Source organism: Somniosus microcephalus, unplaced genomic scaffold (genome assembly GCF_052327205.1).
Source record: "Somniosus microcephalus isolate GS21.2 unplaced genomic scaffold, FLI_Smic_1.0 unresolved_chr1, whole genome shotgun sequence".
NCBI classification, from domain to species: domain Eukaryota; kingdom Metazoa; phylum Chordata; class Chondrichthyes; order Squaliformes; family Somniosidae; genus Somniosus; species Somniosus microcephalus.
The window spans coordinates 175,659,280-175,677,476 of NW_028225179.1; the positions used below are offsets into that span (position 1 = coordinate 175,659,280).

Consider the following 18,197-nt stretch of genomic DNA (forward strand, 5'->3'; position numbering starts at 1 on the left):
GTCATTCCCACAATGCAACATTACCTTAAAACACTGGTAAATGAACCCTTAACATTTGCCTCCCTCTGGTGGATAACTTAAGCATTACATCTGAGATTACTATATCCCCCCCCCTCTTAAGTTACAACAATTCTTAACAACATTCTTAAAAAGTCCATAAGGAAACTCCTTTAACGAGAGTCCATCCTGAACAATCTAGCAGGTTGTGATCAATCGCTCTGGCAGCTTGTGAGACCTTGTTGAACGTCTTACAGTCAAGTCCCTGCTTGGTTGTGGTAAAGCCACCTGCTGCTCCTGAGCAGCACTCAAAGTATCTGACTCTGCTACGATGGTTTCCTCTTGATTAAGGGGTCCAGGTGTAACTGTCTCTGTTTGTGGGGCTGGTACCACCAGTGCATTTGGATAACTGGGGACCAACTTGTCCTCCAACCTTTCCTCTGGAACCTCCAGTTCGATCTCCCGTTGTCTGGTCAGTATCTGATCCACATGTCTGCATACTACCTGACCAGTTCCCAACAACAAAACTCTGTCCTTTGGAGCTGCCCGGATAGGTGTACCTGGTAGTGGAAGACGGCTCAAGGCATTTGCGTTCCCATGGTACTTGCCCACTTTGTAAATGATGACATACGCATATGCCCTCAACGTCACTGCCCATCTCTGGATTCGGGGTGACACCATCTGTGGTACTGCTTTCATCTCATTAAAAAGAGGTAGAAGAGGTTTATGATCTGTACATATGGTGAATTTCCTGCCATATATGTACTTATGAAACCTCTGTAACCCAAACATTACTGCTAATCCCTCTTTATCTAACTGGGAATAGTTTTTTCCCGCTGGGGTCAGAGTTCAAGACATAAACCCTATCGGTCTTTCAGTTCCATCTTCCATACAGTGTGAAAGAACTGCCCCCACCCCGTAAGGTGAAGCATCACAAGAGAGAATGATGTCTTTCTCTGCATTGTAGTGAACCAGCACATCCGAGGACAGCATCAGTTTCTTGGATTGTTCAAATGAAACCCTCTGTTCCTCTTCCCACTGCCACTGTGTCTCCTTGCGCAGTAGTTTGTGAAGAGGTGCTAACACTGTTGACAAGTTTGGCAAAAACCTGTTATAATAGTTTAGCAGTCCCAGGTAAGCTTTTAACTCAGTCACATTTGTAGGATCTGGGGCCTCCTGCAGTGCTTTTACCTTCTCCTTGATTGGATGGAGCCCAGTGGCATTCACTCTGTGTCCCAGGAACACGGCCTCATTCCCCATGAGAGTACACTTACTCCTCTTGAGCCATAACCCAGCCTTATCCAATCTTAGTAGTACCTCTGAGTGCTCAGATGCTCCTGGTCAGTTCTTCCCGTCACCAGAATATCATCCAGATAGATGGAAACATGTGGAATCCCTTGCAGTACACCCTCGATTGTTCTCTGGAAGATAGCTGGACTAGATGAGACACCAAATGGCAAGCGGTTATAGGTAAACAAACCCTTGTGTGTATTTATGGTTACATACTTCTTGGATTCCTCATCTAGTGTAATCTGCAAGTAAGCATGACTCATATCCAGCTTCGTGAATTTCTTCCCTCCCGCCAGGTTTGCAAAAAGATCCTCAGTTTTAGGAATAGGATACTGTTCAAGTTTAGACACCCTATTTACAGTCAATTTATAATCTCCACAGATTCGTACCGAATTGTCCGGTTTTAAAACAGGTACAATGGGAGCTGCCCATTCTGAACATTTCATGGGTTCCAGAATGTTCTCCCTCAAAAGACGATCAAGCTCAGCCTCTACCTTCAGTTTCATGGCATAAGGCACAGGTCGTTGTTTAAAAAATCTTGGCAGTGCCTCCTTGTCGACATAAATCTTAGCTGGGGGGCCATTAAATGTTCCAAGTTCTTCCTTGAACACATTCTCATGTTCAATCAACACGTCTTGCAAAGACAACTGTTTGCCTCTCTCCAATTGATTTATTGCTCCCCAATCTAATTTAAGTTCTCGTATCCAGCCCCGACCTAACAAGTTCAGTCCAGAACCCGATACTACAACTACAGGTAGCTGTTCCACAGTGTCGCTGTGTTTCACAGTTACAATAGCTGTACCCCAGGTTGCCACTCGTTCACCAGTATAGGTTTTAAGCTTCATAGAGCAAGACTTTAACTCTGGAACTTTTGCACGGTTCCACAATTTTGAATATTCCTCCCTGTTCATTATGGTAACGCCACATCCAGTATCCACCTCAAAGTTGACCTTAGTGTCATTTACTATCAGTTGCAAAGTGATAGGATCCACTTTTGGAATGTCCTCTACCATACTATGCATTATGAACACGTTGTCTTCTTCCTCAGCTTCTCCACTGATGTGATGTGCTCCCTGTTTTTTCACTTCTCTTCCAAGGTTTTGCTTTTCTCCCCCTTTAGGTTTGTATACCTCCCGGGTAGCTTTTGCTCTACATGCACGTTTTATATGTCCTTTTTTCCCACACTTATGGCACTTTTCCTCCAGAAACCTGCATTCCCTTGCCAGGTGATCTCCATTGCATCTATAACATGCCTTTACCTGCTCACGTTGTGATTTCAGACTCATTTAACTTGTGCACCAGTGAACCTGCAACTTGCATTGTAGCAGACCAGTCTGAACCTTGTATTTCTTGTACATCACGCTTAGCTGTCTCTATTAATTGAACAAGTTCCAACGCTTTTTCATATGTAAGCCCAGTCTCGGACAATAATCTCCTCTGCATTCGAGCATCCATTATCCCGCAAACCAGCCTATCTCTCAGCATGTCTTTCAAGCTGTTCCCGTAATTGCAATCATGTGCCAGTTTTCTCAACACTGCTACATAATCCAACACAGTTTCTCCCGGTATCTTGTTCCGTGAATTAAATTTGAAACGCTGTACAATCTCACTCGGTCTTGGATTGAAATGTTCCTTTAGCAAGTCCACTAATTCAGTAAATTATTTATCTCCAGGCTTTACAGGACTGCATAAGTTTCTCAATAAACTATACGTCAGACTTCCCACCAAAGTTAGCAAAATAGCTCTCCTTTTTCCAACATCGACAATATCATTTTCTACAAAGAAATGCTCCAATAACTCACAGTACTCGATCCAAGTTTATTCTTGAACATCAAAAGCAGAAATCCCTCCTACTTGAGTAGCCATGATTCAGATGCAGTGTTCTTGTATTTTCCCTTCTTCAAGTTGAAACTGTTAATCCTCGTCGCCAAATGTTATATCCGAGTAGTAAGGTCCAATTAATTGATATAAGTGAGACTTCAGGAACTCAAAACTTTACTTTTAATTTACACAGAATAAGGAGAGAACAGAGCTCTTACAAGCTACAGGCATGCACTTCTAATTCTACTGCACGATGCATCCAAGATGGATGATCCTATGAGTCATTCCCACAATGCAACATTACCTTAAAACACTGGTAAATGAACCCTTAACATTTGTCTCCCTCTGGTGGATAACGTAAGCATTACATCTGAGATTACTATATCACCATTATTCTTTGAGCAAGATTTGGCCCAATTAACTCATCACAGTTTTAAATGGCACAGTTTGAGAGGTTCCACGTTTCTCTTACTTTTGTTTATCCAGGGGTTAAAGAAAGGGAACAGTTTGCCTTTGAAGGTGTCGGTGAAAGTGTAGAGATGGGACATGTCATCTGAGTTGTAAAATGACACCTGTCCTCCCTCGTAGTCCAGGTAGACTCCAATCTTCCTGGGCTTGGCGGTTAGCTTGAGGACAGTGGAGGGGGAAGTCAGGGCCCCATAGGTGTGCTCGTACCTCTGACATATGGTCCAGTACCCAATCGAGGGCATCAGCGTGATCTGCCCCTTCCTACTGGCTGTCTCCTGGGCCAGCCCCAAGTCCCAGTCGGTCTTGTTGGCCACCACCACCTCCCAGTAGTGTTTCCCTGAGGTGAATCCCTGGCTGCTCAGGACACAGGTGCAGGGCTCGAACCTCTCTCGGCCGTTCGGCAGATTTCTCCTCCGGTCACCGATGTGCACCGCGGTCAGGTCCTCGGACAGTACGAGCCTGGGCTGCGCGGTTCTGGGATCCAGGGTGAGCGAGGCCGGCACTTTTAACAACAAACAGGGAGAACATTATAAGCATGCAATGAATATAAGATAGTCACCAAGAAATCCAATAGGAGATTCAGAGGAAACTTCTTTACCCAGAGAGTGGTGAGAATATGGAACTCGCTACCACAGGGAGTGGTTGAAGCGAATAGTATAGATGCATTTAATGGGAGGCTGGACAAGCATATGAGGGAGAAGGGAATAGAGGGTTATGCTGATAGAGTTAGATGAGGAAAGACGGGAGGAGGCTTGAGTGGAGCATAAATGTCGGCATGTACTAGTTGGGCCGAATGGCCTGTTTTTGTGCTGTATATTCTAAGTAATATAACTGGAGCATGAAAATACTGAAATCCATGGCGATATATCAAGAAGGTGTTAAAGGCTTTGCATACAATAAGCACATCCTTCTTGTGACACATTTCACCTCACATTTTGTTGCTGACACCCCTCTTGTTACAAAATGACTCACCCTCCACAATGTCGCAGGGGCATTTTAAGTTTTTTATCAATATTTTCTCTTCTCCCGATACAAGGGTATTGATTCCCTTCTCCGTTCTGGTTCCATGGAGCCCTAGTGCCTTCAGTATCATTCCCACATGGCCGACCTTCATATATCAGCCTGCACAGGGAGTGTTGGCAAGCTATTATTTGACTGCAGGAGGTGTCACAGCTCAGCCTTGAAGTGGGCCTCACCTGGTGTCCACACTGGTGAGTGATCAGGACCAGGAACCGAGGCTCAATGTCTGTCTCTCCCCAGCCTGAGACTGATTCGAGCTGAGACCAGACACAGACCGCAGAGTGGTTATACATGCCGCAGCACAGAGGGGGTCCAGGAAGCAAATCAAATGAATTGGGGCATATTTTCCTCTGTGTGTAAAGATACAGAAAGATTCTTCTATTAATAACTGGGGAGGCTTCTAAGGAAATTTGTCTTTCAAATACCGGACCCGAGTTCAAAACAATGCAGGGGTATTCGATATTCAGGAAAGATAGGCAAAAAGGAAAGGGAGGTGGGGTAGCATTGCTGGTTAAAGAAGGGATTAACACAATTGTAATGAAGGATATTAGCTCTGATGATGTGGAATCTGTATGGGTAGAATTGAGAAATACCAAGGGGAAAAAAACATTAGTGGGAGTGGTATATAGACCTCCAAACAGTAAGGCGGAGGTTGGGGATGGCATTAAAAGGGAAATTAAAGAAGTGTGCAATAAGGGCACAGCAGTCATCATGGGTGACTTTAATCTACATATAGATTGGGCCAACCAAATTAGTAACAATACTGTGGAGGAGGAATTCCTGGAGTGTTTACGGGATGGTTTCCTGGACCAATATGTTGAGGAACCAACCAGAGATCAGGCCATCTTAGACTGGGTATTATGTAACGAGAAAGGATTAATTAGCAATCTTGTTTTACGAGGCCCCTTGGGTCGGAGCGATCATAATATGATCGAATTCTTCATTAACATGGAGAATGAAGTAGTTGACTCAGAGACTAGGGTCCTCAATTTAAATAAAGGAAACTACGATGGTCTGAGGAGTGAGTTGGGTAGGATTGATTGGGGAATGGCACTCAAAGGGTTGACGGTGGATAGGCAATGGCAAACATTCAAAGACCGAATGGATGAGCTACAGAATTTGTTCATCCCAGTTTGGCATAAAAATAAAACAAAAAATGTGACTCAACCGTGGCTAACAAGGGAAATTAGGGATAGCATAAGATCCAAGGAGAGGACATATAAATTGGCCAGAAAAAGCAATAATTCTGAGGATTGGGAGCAGTTTAGGATTCAACAAAGGAGGACAAAGGGATGAATTAAGAAAGGGAAAATAGAATATGACAGTAAGCTTGCAGGGAACATAAAAACAGACTGTAAAAGCTTTTATAGATATGTGAAGAGAAAAAGATTGGTGAAGTCAAGCGTAGGTCCCTTGCAGTCAGAATCAGGGGCATTTATAATGGGGAACAAAGAAATGGCAGACCAACTAAATACATATTTTGGTTCTGTCTTCACAAAGGAGGACACAAATAACCTCCCAGAGATGCTGGGGAACATAGGGTCTGATGAAAGGGTGGAACTGAAAGAAATCAGTATTGTAGGGAAATGGTGTTAGGAAAATTGATGGGAGCGAAGGCCGATAAATCCCCAGGGCCTGATAATCTACATCCCATGGTACTTAAGGAAGTGGCCCTAGAAATAATAGATGCATTGCTGGTCATCTTTCAGAACTCGATAGACTCTGGAACAGTACCCATGGATTGGAGGGTAGCTAATGTTACTGCACTATTCAAAAAAGGTGGTAGAGAAAAAGCGGGGAATTATAGACCAGTAAGCCTGACATCGGTAGTGGGGAAAATGCTAGAGTCCATTATAAAAGATGTCATAGCAGAGCACTTGGAAAGCAGTGACAGGATCGGAGAGAGTCAACATGGATTTACAAAAGGTAAATCATGCTTGACTAATCTACTGGAATTTTTTGAGGATGTAACTGGTAAAATAGATAGGGGAGAACCAGTGGATGTGGTGTATTTGGACTTTCAGAAGGCTTTCGATAAGGTCCCACATAAGAGATTAGCATGCAAAATTAAGGCACATGGGATTGGGGGCAAGGTATTGACTTGGATAGAGAACTGGTTGGCGGACAGAAAGCAAAGAGTTGGAATAAACGGGTCATTTTCCGAGTGGCAGGCAGTGACTAGTGGGGTACCGCAAGGATCGGTCCTAGGACCCCAGCTGTTCACAATATATATTAATGATCTGAACGAGGGAATTGGATGTAATATCTCCAAATTTGCAGACGACACAAAGCTGGGTGGGAGGGTATGCTGTGAGGAGGATGTCGTGAAACTCCAGTACGATTTGGACAGGTTGGGTGATTGGGCAGAAACATGGCAAATGCACTATAATGTGGATAAATGTGAGGTTATCCACTTTGGTGGCAAAAACAGGAAGGCAGATTATTATTTGAATGGCAATAGATTGGGAGAAGGGGAAGTGCAAAGAGACCTGGGTGTTCTTGTGCACCAGTCACTGAATATAAGCATGCAGGTGCAGCAGGCGGTTAAGAAGGCAAATGGTATGTTGGCCTTCGTAGCAAGAGGGTTCGAGTACAGGAACAAGGATGTCTTGCTACAGTTGTCCAGGGCCTTGGTGAGACCGCACCTTGAGTACTGTGTGCAGTTTTGGTCGCCTTACCTGAGGAAGGACGTTCTTGCCATGGAAGGAGTGCAGCGAAGATTCACCAGGCTGATACCTGGGATGGCAGGAATGACGTATGAGGAGAGATTGTGTTGATTTGGCTTATACTCACTGGAGGTTAGAAGATTGAGAGGGGATCTCATCGAAACCTATAACATTCTGTCAGGCCTGGACAGACTAGATGCAGGAAGGATGTTTCTGATGGCCGGGGAGTCCAGAACCGTGGATTGGCGGTTAGGATCAGGTCAGCCATGATCTTATTGAATGGCGGAGCAGGCTCGAGGGGCCGATTGGCCTACTCCTGCTCCTATTTCTTATGTTCTTATGTTCTTATGTTCTTAACCAGGGGTCATTGTCTAAGGATAAGGGGTAAGCCATTTAGGACTGAAATGAGGCGGAATTTCTTCACCCAGAGAGTGGTGAACCTGTGGAATTCTCTGCCACAGAGGGCGGTGGAGGCCAGTTCATTAAATATATTCAAGAAAGAGTTGGATATATTTCTTAAGGCTAAAGGGATCAAGGGATATGGGGAGAAGGCAGGGACAGGATACTGAATTTGAATGATCAGCCATGATCTCATTGAATGGCGGAGCAGGCTCGAAGGGCTGAATGGCCTACTCCTGCTCCTATCTTTGATGTTTCTTATGTGTCTATGAATGGTCTGTAAAGGTTTGACATCAGGTGAGTTCAGGGCCGTCTCAATGCAGTCGTTGCTAAATGTGGGCCCACAGCACAAAAATTGCTCTGAAATTGAATAGGGAATAGGAATTCATTGGGGATTGGGAATCGGTAGGGTCTGAATGGGGAATGGGAATCGGTAGGGTCTGAATGGGGAATGGGATTCAGTATCGGGATTGAGCTTTGATGCTGGTGTGTGTGATTGAGCTTTGATCCTGGTGTGTGTGATTGAGCTTTGATGCTGGTGTGTGTGATTGAGCTTTGATCCTGGTGTGTGTGATTGAGCTTTGATGCTGGTGTGTGTGATTGAGCTTTGATCCTGGTGTGTGTAATTGAGCTTTGATGCTGGTGTGTGTGATTGAGCTTTGATGCTGGTGTGTGTGATTGAGGTTTGATGCTGGTGTGTGTGATTGAGGTTTGATCCTGGTGTGTGTGATTGAGGTTTGATGCTGGTGTGTGTGATTGAGCTTTGATCCTGGTGTGTGTGATTGAGCTTTGATGCTGGTGTGTGTGATTGAGCTTTGATGCTGGTGTGTGTGATTGAGCTTTGATCCTGGTGTGTGTGATTGAGGTTTGAAGCTGGTGTGTGTGATTGAGGTTTGATGCTGGTGTGTGTGATTGTGCTTTGATGCTGGTGTGTGTGATTGAGCTTTGATGCTGGTGTGTGTGATTGAGCTTTGATCCTGGTGTGTGCTTGAGCTTTGATCCTGGTGTGTGTGATTGAGCTTTGATCCTGGTGTGTGTGATTGAGCTTTGATCCTGGTGTGTGTGATTGAGCTTTGATCCTGGTGTGTGATTGAGCTTTGATCCTGGTGTGTGTGATTGAGCTTTGATCCTGGTGTGTGTGATTGAGCTTTGACACTGGTGTGTGTGATTGAGGTTTGATACTGGTGTGTGTGATTGAGGTTTGATGCTGGTGTGTGTGATTGAGGTTTGATGCTGGTGTGTGTGATTGTGCTTTGATCCTGGTGTGTGTGATTGAGGTTTGATGCTGGTGTGTGTGATTGAGGTTTGATACTGGTGTGCGTGATTGAGCTTTGATCCTGGTGTGTGATTGAGCTTTGATCCTGGTGTGTGCATTTCTAGATGGTTTGTGGCATTGAAAAGTGGAGTGGAATGTTCAGAGTCCCTGCTCCACTGACGAGCCTCACCGGCAGTGGCAGATTATCAGAAAATGTCTGGTCCACTGCTCGCCCTTGTCCATTCATTAATGTCAATGGAGCAAGAGTTGTGGGCAGTGCACCCTACCTCGTTCCCATTAACTGCACGCTGCGTGCAAGGCCATGCCAATGGCTGAGGGCTTCGAAAAACTGAGCTCAACAGGTCTGTGTTCCTCCTGAGCTTCAGGTCTCTCAGCTGTTTGAGACTGGACCAAGGGTTCGGAATTCCCGGGTTTGAATCCCAACAGTGTCCACTCAACATTTCAACTGTCTGAGGTGTGTGAAGTGAATATCACATCGCAGGGCGTAGGGAGAAATCTGGAGACTGCTCACAGTACTTCCCATTGCCACTGTAGCTGCGCCAGACACTCCCGGCTCCTCTATGAATACTGAAACAATAGATATTTGTGTCTAATGGACATTGTGGCTGATTCAAACAGATCAAGGATGGAACATGAAACTTTCCTGGTCTGTGGGGCACGACTTCCTATTTATTAAAGTCACGGCACCATCAGGGCAGCTACAGACAGCACCGGTAACATCATGGTGAATCTGTGGAATTCTCTACCACAGAAGGCGGTGGAGGCCAATTCATTAAATATATTCAAGAAGGAGTTGGATATATTTCTTAAGGCTAAAGGGATCAAGGGTAATGGGCAGAAGGCAGGGACGGGGTACTGAGTTTGGATGATCAGCCATGATCTCATTAAATGGCGGAGCAGGCTCGAGGAGCCGAATGGCCTACTCCTGCTCCTATCTTCTATGTTTCTATAAAAAGCTCACATGGTCAATCTATCGCTGTTTACCATGAGAGAGGATTACGGTAAATCTATCGGTGCTCACCGGGAGAGAGGATTACAGTAAATCTATCGTAGCGCACCGGGAGAGATGATTATGATAAATCTATCGGAGCACACCAGGAGAGAGGATTACGATAAATCTATCAGTGCTTACCGGGAGAGAGGATTACGGTATATCTATCAGTGCTCACTGGGAGAGAGGATTACAGTAAATCTATCAATGTTTACCGGGAGAGAGGATTACGGTATATCTATCAGTGCTCACTGGGAGAGAGGATTATAGTAAGTCTATCGATGTTTACCGGGAGAGAGGATTACAGTAAATCTATCGGTGCTCACCAGGAGTGAGGATTATGGTAAATCTATCGTAGCGCACCGGGAGACATGATGATGATAAATCTATCGGCGCTCACCAGGAGAGATGATTACGGTAAATCTATCAGAGCACACCAGGATAGAGGATTATGGTAAATCTATCGGTGCTCACCGGAAGAGATGATTATGGTAAATCTATCAGAGCACACCGGGATAGAGGATTATGGTAAATCTATTGGTGTTTACCGGGATAGAGGATTACGGTAAATCTATTGGTGCTCACCAGGAGTGAGGATTACGGTAAATCTATTGTAGCGCACCGGGAGAGATGACTATGGTAAATCTATCGGTGCTCACCAGGAGGGATGATTACGGTAAATCTATCAGAGCACACCAGGATAGAGGATTACGGTAAATCTATCGGTGCTCACCAGGAGAGATGATTACGGTAAATCTATCAGAGCACACCAGGATAGAGGATTACGGTAAATCTATCGGTGCTCACCGGAAGAGATGATTACGGTAAATCAATCAGAGCACACCGGGATAGAGGATTATGGTAAATCTATCGGTGTTTACCGGGATAGAGGATTACAGTAAATCTATTGGTGCTCACCGGGAGAGATGATTACGGTAAATCTATCAGAGCGCACCATGACAGATGATTATGGTAAATCTATTGGAGCGCACCAGGAGTGAGGATTACGGTAAATCTATCTGTGCTCACTGGGAGAGAGGATTACAGTAAATCTATCGATGTTTACCGGGAGAGAGGATTACAGTAAATCGATCGATGTTTACTGGGAGAGAGGATTACAGTAAATCTATCAGTGCTCACCAGGAGTGAGGATTACGGTAAATCTATCGTAGCGCACCGGGAGAGATGATTACTGTAAATCTATCAGAGCACACCGGGAGTGATGATTACGGTAAATCTATCAGAGCGCACCGGGAGAGATGATTACGGTAAATCTATCAGAGTGCACCGGGAGAGAGGATTATGGTAAATCTATCGGTATTTACCGGGATAGAGGATTACGGTAAATCTATCGATGTTTACCGGGAGAGAGGATTACAGTAAATCTATTGATGTTTACCAGGAGAGAGGATTACAGTAAATCTATCGGTGCATCCAGGAGTGAGGATTACGGTAAATCTATCGTAGCGCACCGGGAGAGATGATTATGATAAATCTATCGGTGCTCACCAGGAGAGATGATTACGGTAAATCTATCAGAGCACACCAGGATAGAGGATTACGGTAAATCTATTGGTGTTTACCGGGATAGAGGATTACGGTAAATCTATCGGTGCTCACCGGGAGAGATGATTACGGTAAATCTATCAGAGCGCACCGGGAGAGATGATTATGGTAAATCTATCAGAGCGCACCGGGAGAGATGATTACGGTAAATCTATCAGAGCGCACCGGGAGAGATGATTATGGTAAATCTATCAGAGCGCACCGGGAGAGATGATTACTGTAAATCTATCGGAGCGCACCCTGACAGATGATTACAGTAAATCTATCGGTGCTCACTGGGAGAGATGATTACGGTAAATCTATCAGAGTGCACTGGGAGAGATGATTACGGTATATCTATCGGTGCTCACTAGGAGAGAGGATTACGGTAAATCTATTGATGCTCATCGGGAGAGAGGATTACAGTAAATCTATCGGAGTGCACCAGGAGAGAGGATTATGGTAAATCTATCGGAGCTCACCGGGAGAGATGATTACGGTAAGTCTATCGGTGCTCGCCGGGAGAGATGATTATGATAAATCTATCGGTGATCACTGGGAGAGGGGATTATGGTAAATCTATCGATGTTTACCGGGAGAGAGGATTACATTAAATCTATCGGTGCTCACCAGGAGTGAGGATTACGGTAAATCTATCGGTGCTCACTGGGAGAGGTGATTATGGTAAATCTATCAGTGCTCACCGGGAGAGAGGATTATGGTAAATCCATCGGTGCTCACCAGAAGAGAGGATTATGGTAAATCTATCAGTGATCACCGGGAGAGATGATTATGGTAAATCTATTGGTGCTCACCGGGGGAGAGGATTACAGTAAAGCTATCGGTGCTCACCAGGAGCGAGGATTATGGTAAATCTATCAGTGCTCACTGGGAGAGTGGATTGTGGTAAATCTATCGATGCTCACCAGGAGAGAGGATTATGGTAAATCTATCGCTGCTCACTGGGAGAGAGGATTGTGGTAAACCTATTGGTGCTCACCGGGAGAGAGGATTATGATAAATCTATCGATGTTTACCGAGAGAGAGGATTACGGGAAATCTATCGGTGTTTACCGGGAGGGAGGATTGTGGTAAATGTATCGGTGCTCCCTGGGAGAGAAGATTATGGTAAATCTATCAGTGTTTACCAGGAGAGATGATTACGGTAAAACTATCGGAGCTCACTGGGAGAGAGGATTGCGGTAAGTCTATCGGTGTTTACTGGGAGAGAGGATTACAGTAAATCTATCGGTGTTTACTGGGAGAAAGTATTATGGTAAAATTATCAGTGCTCACCGGGATAGAGGATTATGGTAAAACTATCGGTGCTCACCGGGAGAGAGTATTACGGTAAATCTATTGGTGCTCACCAGGATAGAGGATTATGGTAAAACTATCGGTGCTCACCGGGAGAGAGTATTAGGGTAAATCTATTGGTGTTTACCGGGAGAGAGGATTACAGTAAATCTTTTGGTACTTACCGGGAGAGAGGATTTGTTGCATTTCTTTCCAGGCTGTGTATTGTAAGGGTCCCCTAAACACACCCAACTCCAGACTGCTGCTCACCACACAATCTCTGTCGTTTACACTCTTTTCCTGGAACCTGTGGAAGTGGTTCATTAACAGGTTTGTCTGAATCATTAAATGGAGGGTTTAAAAATAAATAGACGGTGTATGAATGTGCAAGACATGGTTTAAAATGCACACTCACCTCTGCTTCAGTCCATTCAGCTCCTGCGTACAATCAATAAAATAACAGTTAACAATTAGTGAACCATTTTACTGCACACAATCTGCCTTTTGCATTGAAGTGAAAATCACATCTCCCCGATGGCCAATAGTTCCAGGCATCGCCCGGTGTCGTACACAGCCACAATGACCCAGAGAGCTCATCACCCTGCTCAGTCAGCTGATCTCCGCTGAGGGAGCAATGGGGCTCAGTGCCCTGGGCTGCAGAGAGGTTGATTAAAGGATGAGGCTCAGCTGTGATAGCTTCCCGATTCTCACATACGAAAAGTGGCCACCTGCGCAATGTACTGGCGGGCTGCCTATACTATGAGGGAGGGGGAAGATGAAGCCAATTATGCACATAGACATGTTTGTTCTATTGTAGAAAGGGCGGTATTGCACCGGCTGCCTGTTATATGATCCGCCCAATATTCAGTTGTCTTGCAGTCAATGGAATGGAGTATCAGGCGGGAAGTAGAAAAGGCGGCAGATCTGATAGCGGCCATTTTGTGCTAAGGCCCCAAGACCCATTTCGACCCCACAGAATGATCACAAGAGAGACTTGGTTTAACTGCCTCCACCTCTGTAGCGACTTCAAATCAGCTGCTCATGTGATAAACAGACTGACCTGTATCAAAAATAACCAGCACTTACCTACCACTCTGTAATGATCAGTAACATGTCATTCTAGAATGGTGCACTAGGTGGAGCTGTATGTTTAGTAAGGGGCTACCCACAAGGCAGTAGTCAAGATGGATGCCTGTACACTAGTCCACATGGCTGAATAAATGACTAGCTCAAGCTAGCTGTTCATAATGAAAACGTCTATTTATTTATGAACATAACATGGTACCAGGATTGGTAATATCTGCTGAATATTGTGAAACGCGACATGGAGAATTTGAAGCCACCGGAGGGTTTGAAACTCACGGGGAATGTCGACTGCAATTGGCGGACTTTCAAACAACAATTCAAACTCTACATTGCTGCCATCAGGTTCGCTGTGAAGCCAGATGCAAGGAAAATAGCGTTACTGCTCACGGTTGCAGGCCCGCAGGCGATAGAGGTATTTAGTATGTTTGTATTTGATCAAGAGGAGGACAGAGAAAAAATGGACGATGTGCTAAAGAAGTTTGATACACATTGTTCTCCCAAAAAGAACGAGACCTATGAGAGGTACGTGTTCCGTTCACGGACACAGCAGCAAAATTAGACTTTTGATAGCTTTGTGACCGATCTGAAACTGAAAGCACAGACATGTAATTTCTCTGAACTGAAATCATCCATGATTCATGACCAGATTGTGTTTGGTATTCATGATAAAAAAGGTCAGGAAACGTTTGTTGAGAGAAACCGAACTAACATTGGAGGATGCTGTGAAAATACGCCATGCCAGTGAGCTAGCTCAGCAGCACGCAAAGACTTTCAGTGAAATTAATAATGATGCGACTGTAATGAGTGACTGTGCTGCTGTCGGTGCCGTGTCCTACAAGGGGAAGAAACGTGGGCAGAACAGAAATGCAAAGCAATCGGAGGATGGAACTTTTAATTGTAAATGCTGTGGTTACCAGCACCAGTCAAGACAATGCCCAGCGTTTGGGAAAATGTGCACAAAATGTAATGGAAAGAATCACTTTGCCAAACAATGCTTTTCAAAAGTAAAAACAAAGAAAGGGCAAAAAGTCAATGTGATTGAGGACACTGATTTAAGCGAGACATTTTTTGTAGGAATGGTGTCATGTGACAATATAGAAAAGGATACAGAAAATGTGCAGCCCTCAGGAATTGACAATGCTGAACATAAAGTTAATGCAGTAAAAGAGGACAAATGGATGATGCCACTGCAGGTAAATGGAGCATTAGTTACATTGAAACTAGACACTGGGGCAAAAGCAAACTTAATCAGTATGAGTGACATTAAAAATATGAAAGAAAAGCCCAAAATACAGAAAAAGTCAGTACTACTGAAGAACTATAATGGACAGAAAATAGATAGCTTAGGTGTATGCAGACTTAGTGACAGTCAAAGACAAAGTGCATCATCTCATGTTTTCTGTTGTGGCTGAAGGACTTGATTCACTATTAGGTGACAAAGCTTGTGAGGACTTAGAACTGGTCAAGAGAGTCTACCATATAAACTGTGCCATAAGCAGACCAGATGACTCAGTGGATTCTGTAGTGAGTAATTTCCAGGATGTGTTCAAAGGATTTGGAGTTCTACTATTCACTTACAAGATCCAGGTAAAGGAGGATGCTCAGCCAGTGGTACATGCTCCACGGAGAGTTCCAGCACCCCTGCGTGACCGGCTCAAGAAAGAACTGGACAGAATGACCACACTAGGAGTCATCAGGAAAGTTGAAGAGCCAACAGACTGGGTTAACTCCATGGTATGTGTAAAGAAAAAGAACAATGATCTAAGAGTATGCATGGATCCAAAGGACTTAAATGCAAACATAAAACGTGAACACTACCAGATTCCCAAGCGAGAAGAAATCACCAGTGAAATGTCAGGTGCCAGATACTTCACAAAGCTCGATGCCTCACAAGGATTTTGGCAACTAAAACTGGATGAAGAGAGCACCAAATACTGTACCTTCAACACGCCATTTGGCAGGTATTGTTTCCTCAGAATGCCTTTCAGGATAATATCTGCATCTGAAATCTTTCATAGACCAATGGAACACATAATTGAAGGTCTGGAAGGAGTTCGGGTCTATGTTGATGACATCATCATCTGGGGCTCCACACTGAAAGAACACAATGAGAGACTGACTAAAGTGCTACAGAGCATACGCCGGAATGGACTGAAGCTCAACAAAGCCAAGTGTCAGTTTGGCGTCCAGGAAGTCACTTTCTTAGGAGATAATCTATCTGGTAAAGGAACAGAGCCAGATATGGAAAAAGTAAACGCCATACTCAAAATGCCCCGACCCACTGACAAAAAAGGAGTGCTACACATCAGGGGGATGATAAACTTCATTGGAAAGTTCATTCCTAACTTGTCAGCCAAGACAGCCTGTCTGCAAGACCTGCTACATAAAACAAATGAGTTCGCATGGACAGAAAGACATGAACAAGAGTGGATGAACCTCAAATAGTGCTGACAACCACACCTGTACTCACCTTCTTTGACCCAACAAAGAGAATCAAAGTGTCAATGGATGCATGAAAAGATGGCCTTGGCGCGGTCTTGCTACAAGCAGAGGGTGAAGATTGGAAGCCTGTTGCCTATGCCTCCAGGTCTATGACTGATTCTGAGTGTCGATACGCCCAGATTGAAAAGGAATGTCTAGGCTTGGTAGTTGGACTAGAAAAGTTCCATGGCTACATATATGGACTTCCCACCTTCACAGTTGAGACAGACCACTGCCCACTGGTTGCCATCATAAAAAAAAAATCTGAATGGGATGTCTCCAAGGATTCAACGACTCATGCTGAAGCTGCAAAGATATGACTTTGAACTGATCTACACACCAGGCAAACACATAGGCCTAGAAATTGAGTAGCCTTAGCGCCGCATTTGAGGCGCTAGAGGGCCTAGCACCGGAGTTATGGCCAGTTGGGAAATTGAGTGGGGCCCTTCCGTCGGCGTTAAGCCGGTAGCGCTGCGCCAGCACCGATGACGTCATCGGTGTGCGCAGCGTCCCGGTTGCCATGCCGACGGGCCCCAGCGCCGAAATTCAGTTGCGGCCGCCTCGCCCGTGGCAGCCGCAACTAAGACTCTGGCAACCGAGTCTTCCCCGAGTTAGCGCCGGCGCATTAAGGTCGCGCGGCGGCCGGCCGCTTTCCCGTCGGCCGCCTGCCCGCACCTCCCTCCCCGGACTCCTCCACCCCCCCCCCGCGGAACAGATGCGTCTGGCCTGCAAGCCCGGCACTTGTCCGAGGTGCCGGGCTCATTTTTTCAATATTTGAACGGACAGCGGGCGGGTGCAGGCAGCTCCTCCTTAACTGAAGGAGGAGGCCTGCACTTCCCCAGCCTGCCGCACCGCATCGGGTGCCGCAGCGCCGGATTAGCGCCGCAATTCGGCACTCAGCGCCCATTGGGAGGCACTCACGCCCGCCAGTAGCGCCGGCAGCCGTCTGGGCGCGGCGCTACTGAATTTTTGGCGCGCGCAAGGGAATTAGCGCCGGCGCTAAATTTCCGGCGCTAAAGCCCTGGCGCGGCGTCAACTCAATTTCTAGGCCATAGTGTTAGCAGATGCACTATCCCGAGCACCCACAATGAGTCATGTGAGCTCTACTGAGGAAGACGTGGATGTTCATGTGAGTATGGTCACTGCTGCGCTGCCCGTGTCAGACACAAAATCAAAGCAAATAGCAGAAGAAACAGTAAAAGATACAGTGTTACAAACAGTAAGAGAGAACATTCATCATGGTTGGCCAAAAGGTTCCTGTCCAAAGTACTATCACATCAGGTCAGAGTTGAGTGTCGCAAGTGGACTATTACTAAAACAGAACAGAATAGTCATTCCACAGGCTCTACATCGAGACATGCGCAAAAGGGTTCATGAGGGACACCTCGGAATTGAAAAATGCAAAAGGAGAGCAAGAGACACTGTTTATTGGCCTGGCATAAATAAGGACATTGAGAACATGATCGGCGAATGTGAGACATGTCAGAAACACCAAAACAAACAAGCAAAGTAACCAATGATAGTAGCTGACTTACCAACAGCACCATGGCAAAAGGTTGGTATGGACCTCTTTCATTTGAATGGTAAAGACTATGTAATAGTGATTGACTACTATTCTAACTATCCTGAGATGACACTGCTCTCAAGCACATCAGCAAGCAGTGTCATAATGCATGTTAAATCCATCTTCGCCAGACATGGAATTCCCAGGATTGCCGTTAGCGACAATGGTCCGTGCTTCAACTGTAAGGAGTGGCAACAGTTTGCAGCACATTATGACTTTCAACACATCACATCCAGTTCTCTGTATGCTCAGTTGAATGGTAAGGCAGAGAAAGGTGTTCAAGTTCTCAAACAGCTA

General features: G+C 45.3%; 1 protein-coding gene across 1 annotated transcript in view; it reads right to left on the minus strand.

The window, feature by feature from the left end:
• Positions 1–3,270: 3,270 nt before the first annotated feature.
• Positions 3,271–18,197, minus strand: part of LOC147096614 (zinc-binding protein A33-like) — a 39,711-nt gene continuing 24,784 nt past the window's right edge. The window contains exons 2-4 of the mRNA XM_085975394.1: positions 13,185–13,207; positions 12,955–13,076; positions 3,271–4,078 (exon numbers count right to left, since the gene is read on the minus strand). Of these exons, the coding sequence (XP_085831520.1) occupies positions 3,534–4,078; positions 12,955–13,076; positions 13,185–13,207 (690 nt within the window). The 3' untranslated portion in view covers positions 3,271–3,533. The remainder of the gene's footprint in view (positions 4,079–12,954; positions 13,077–13,184; positions 13,208–18,197) is intronic.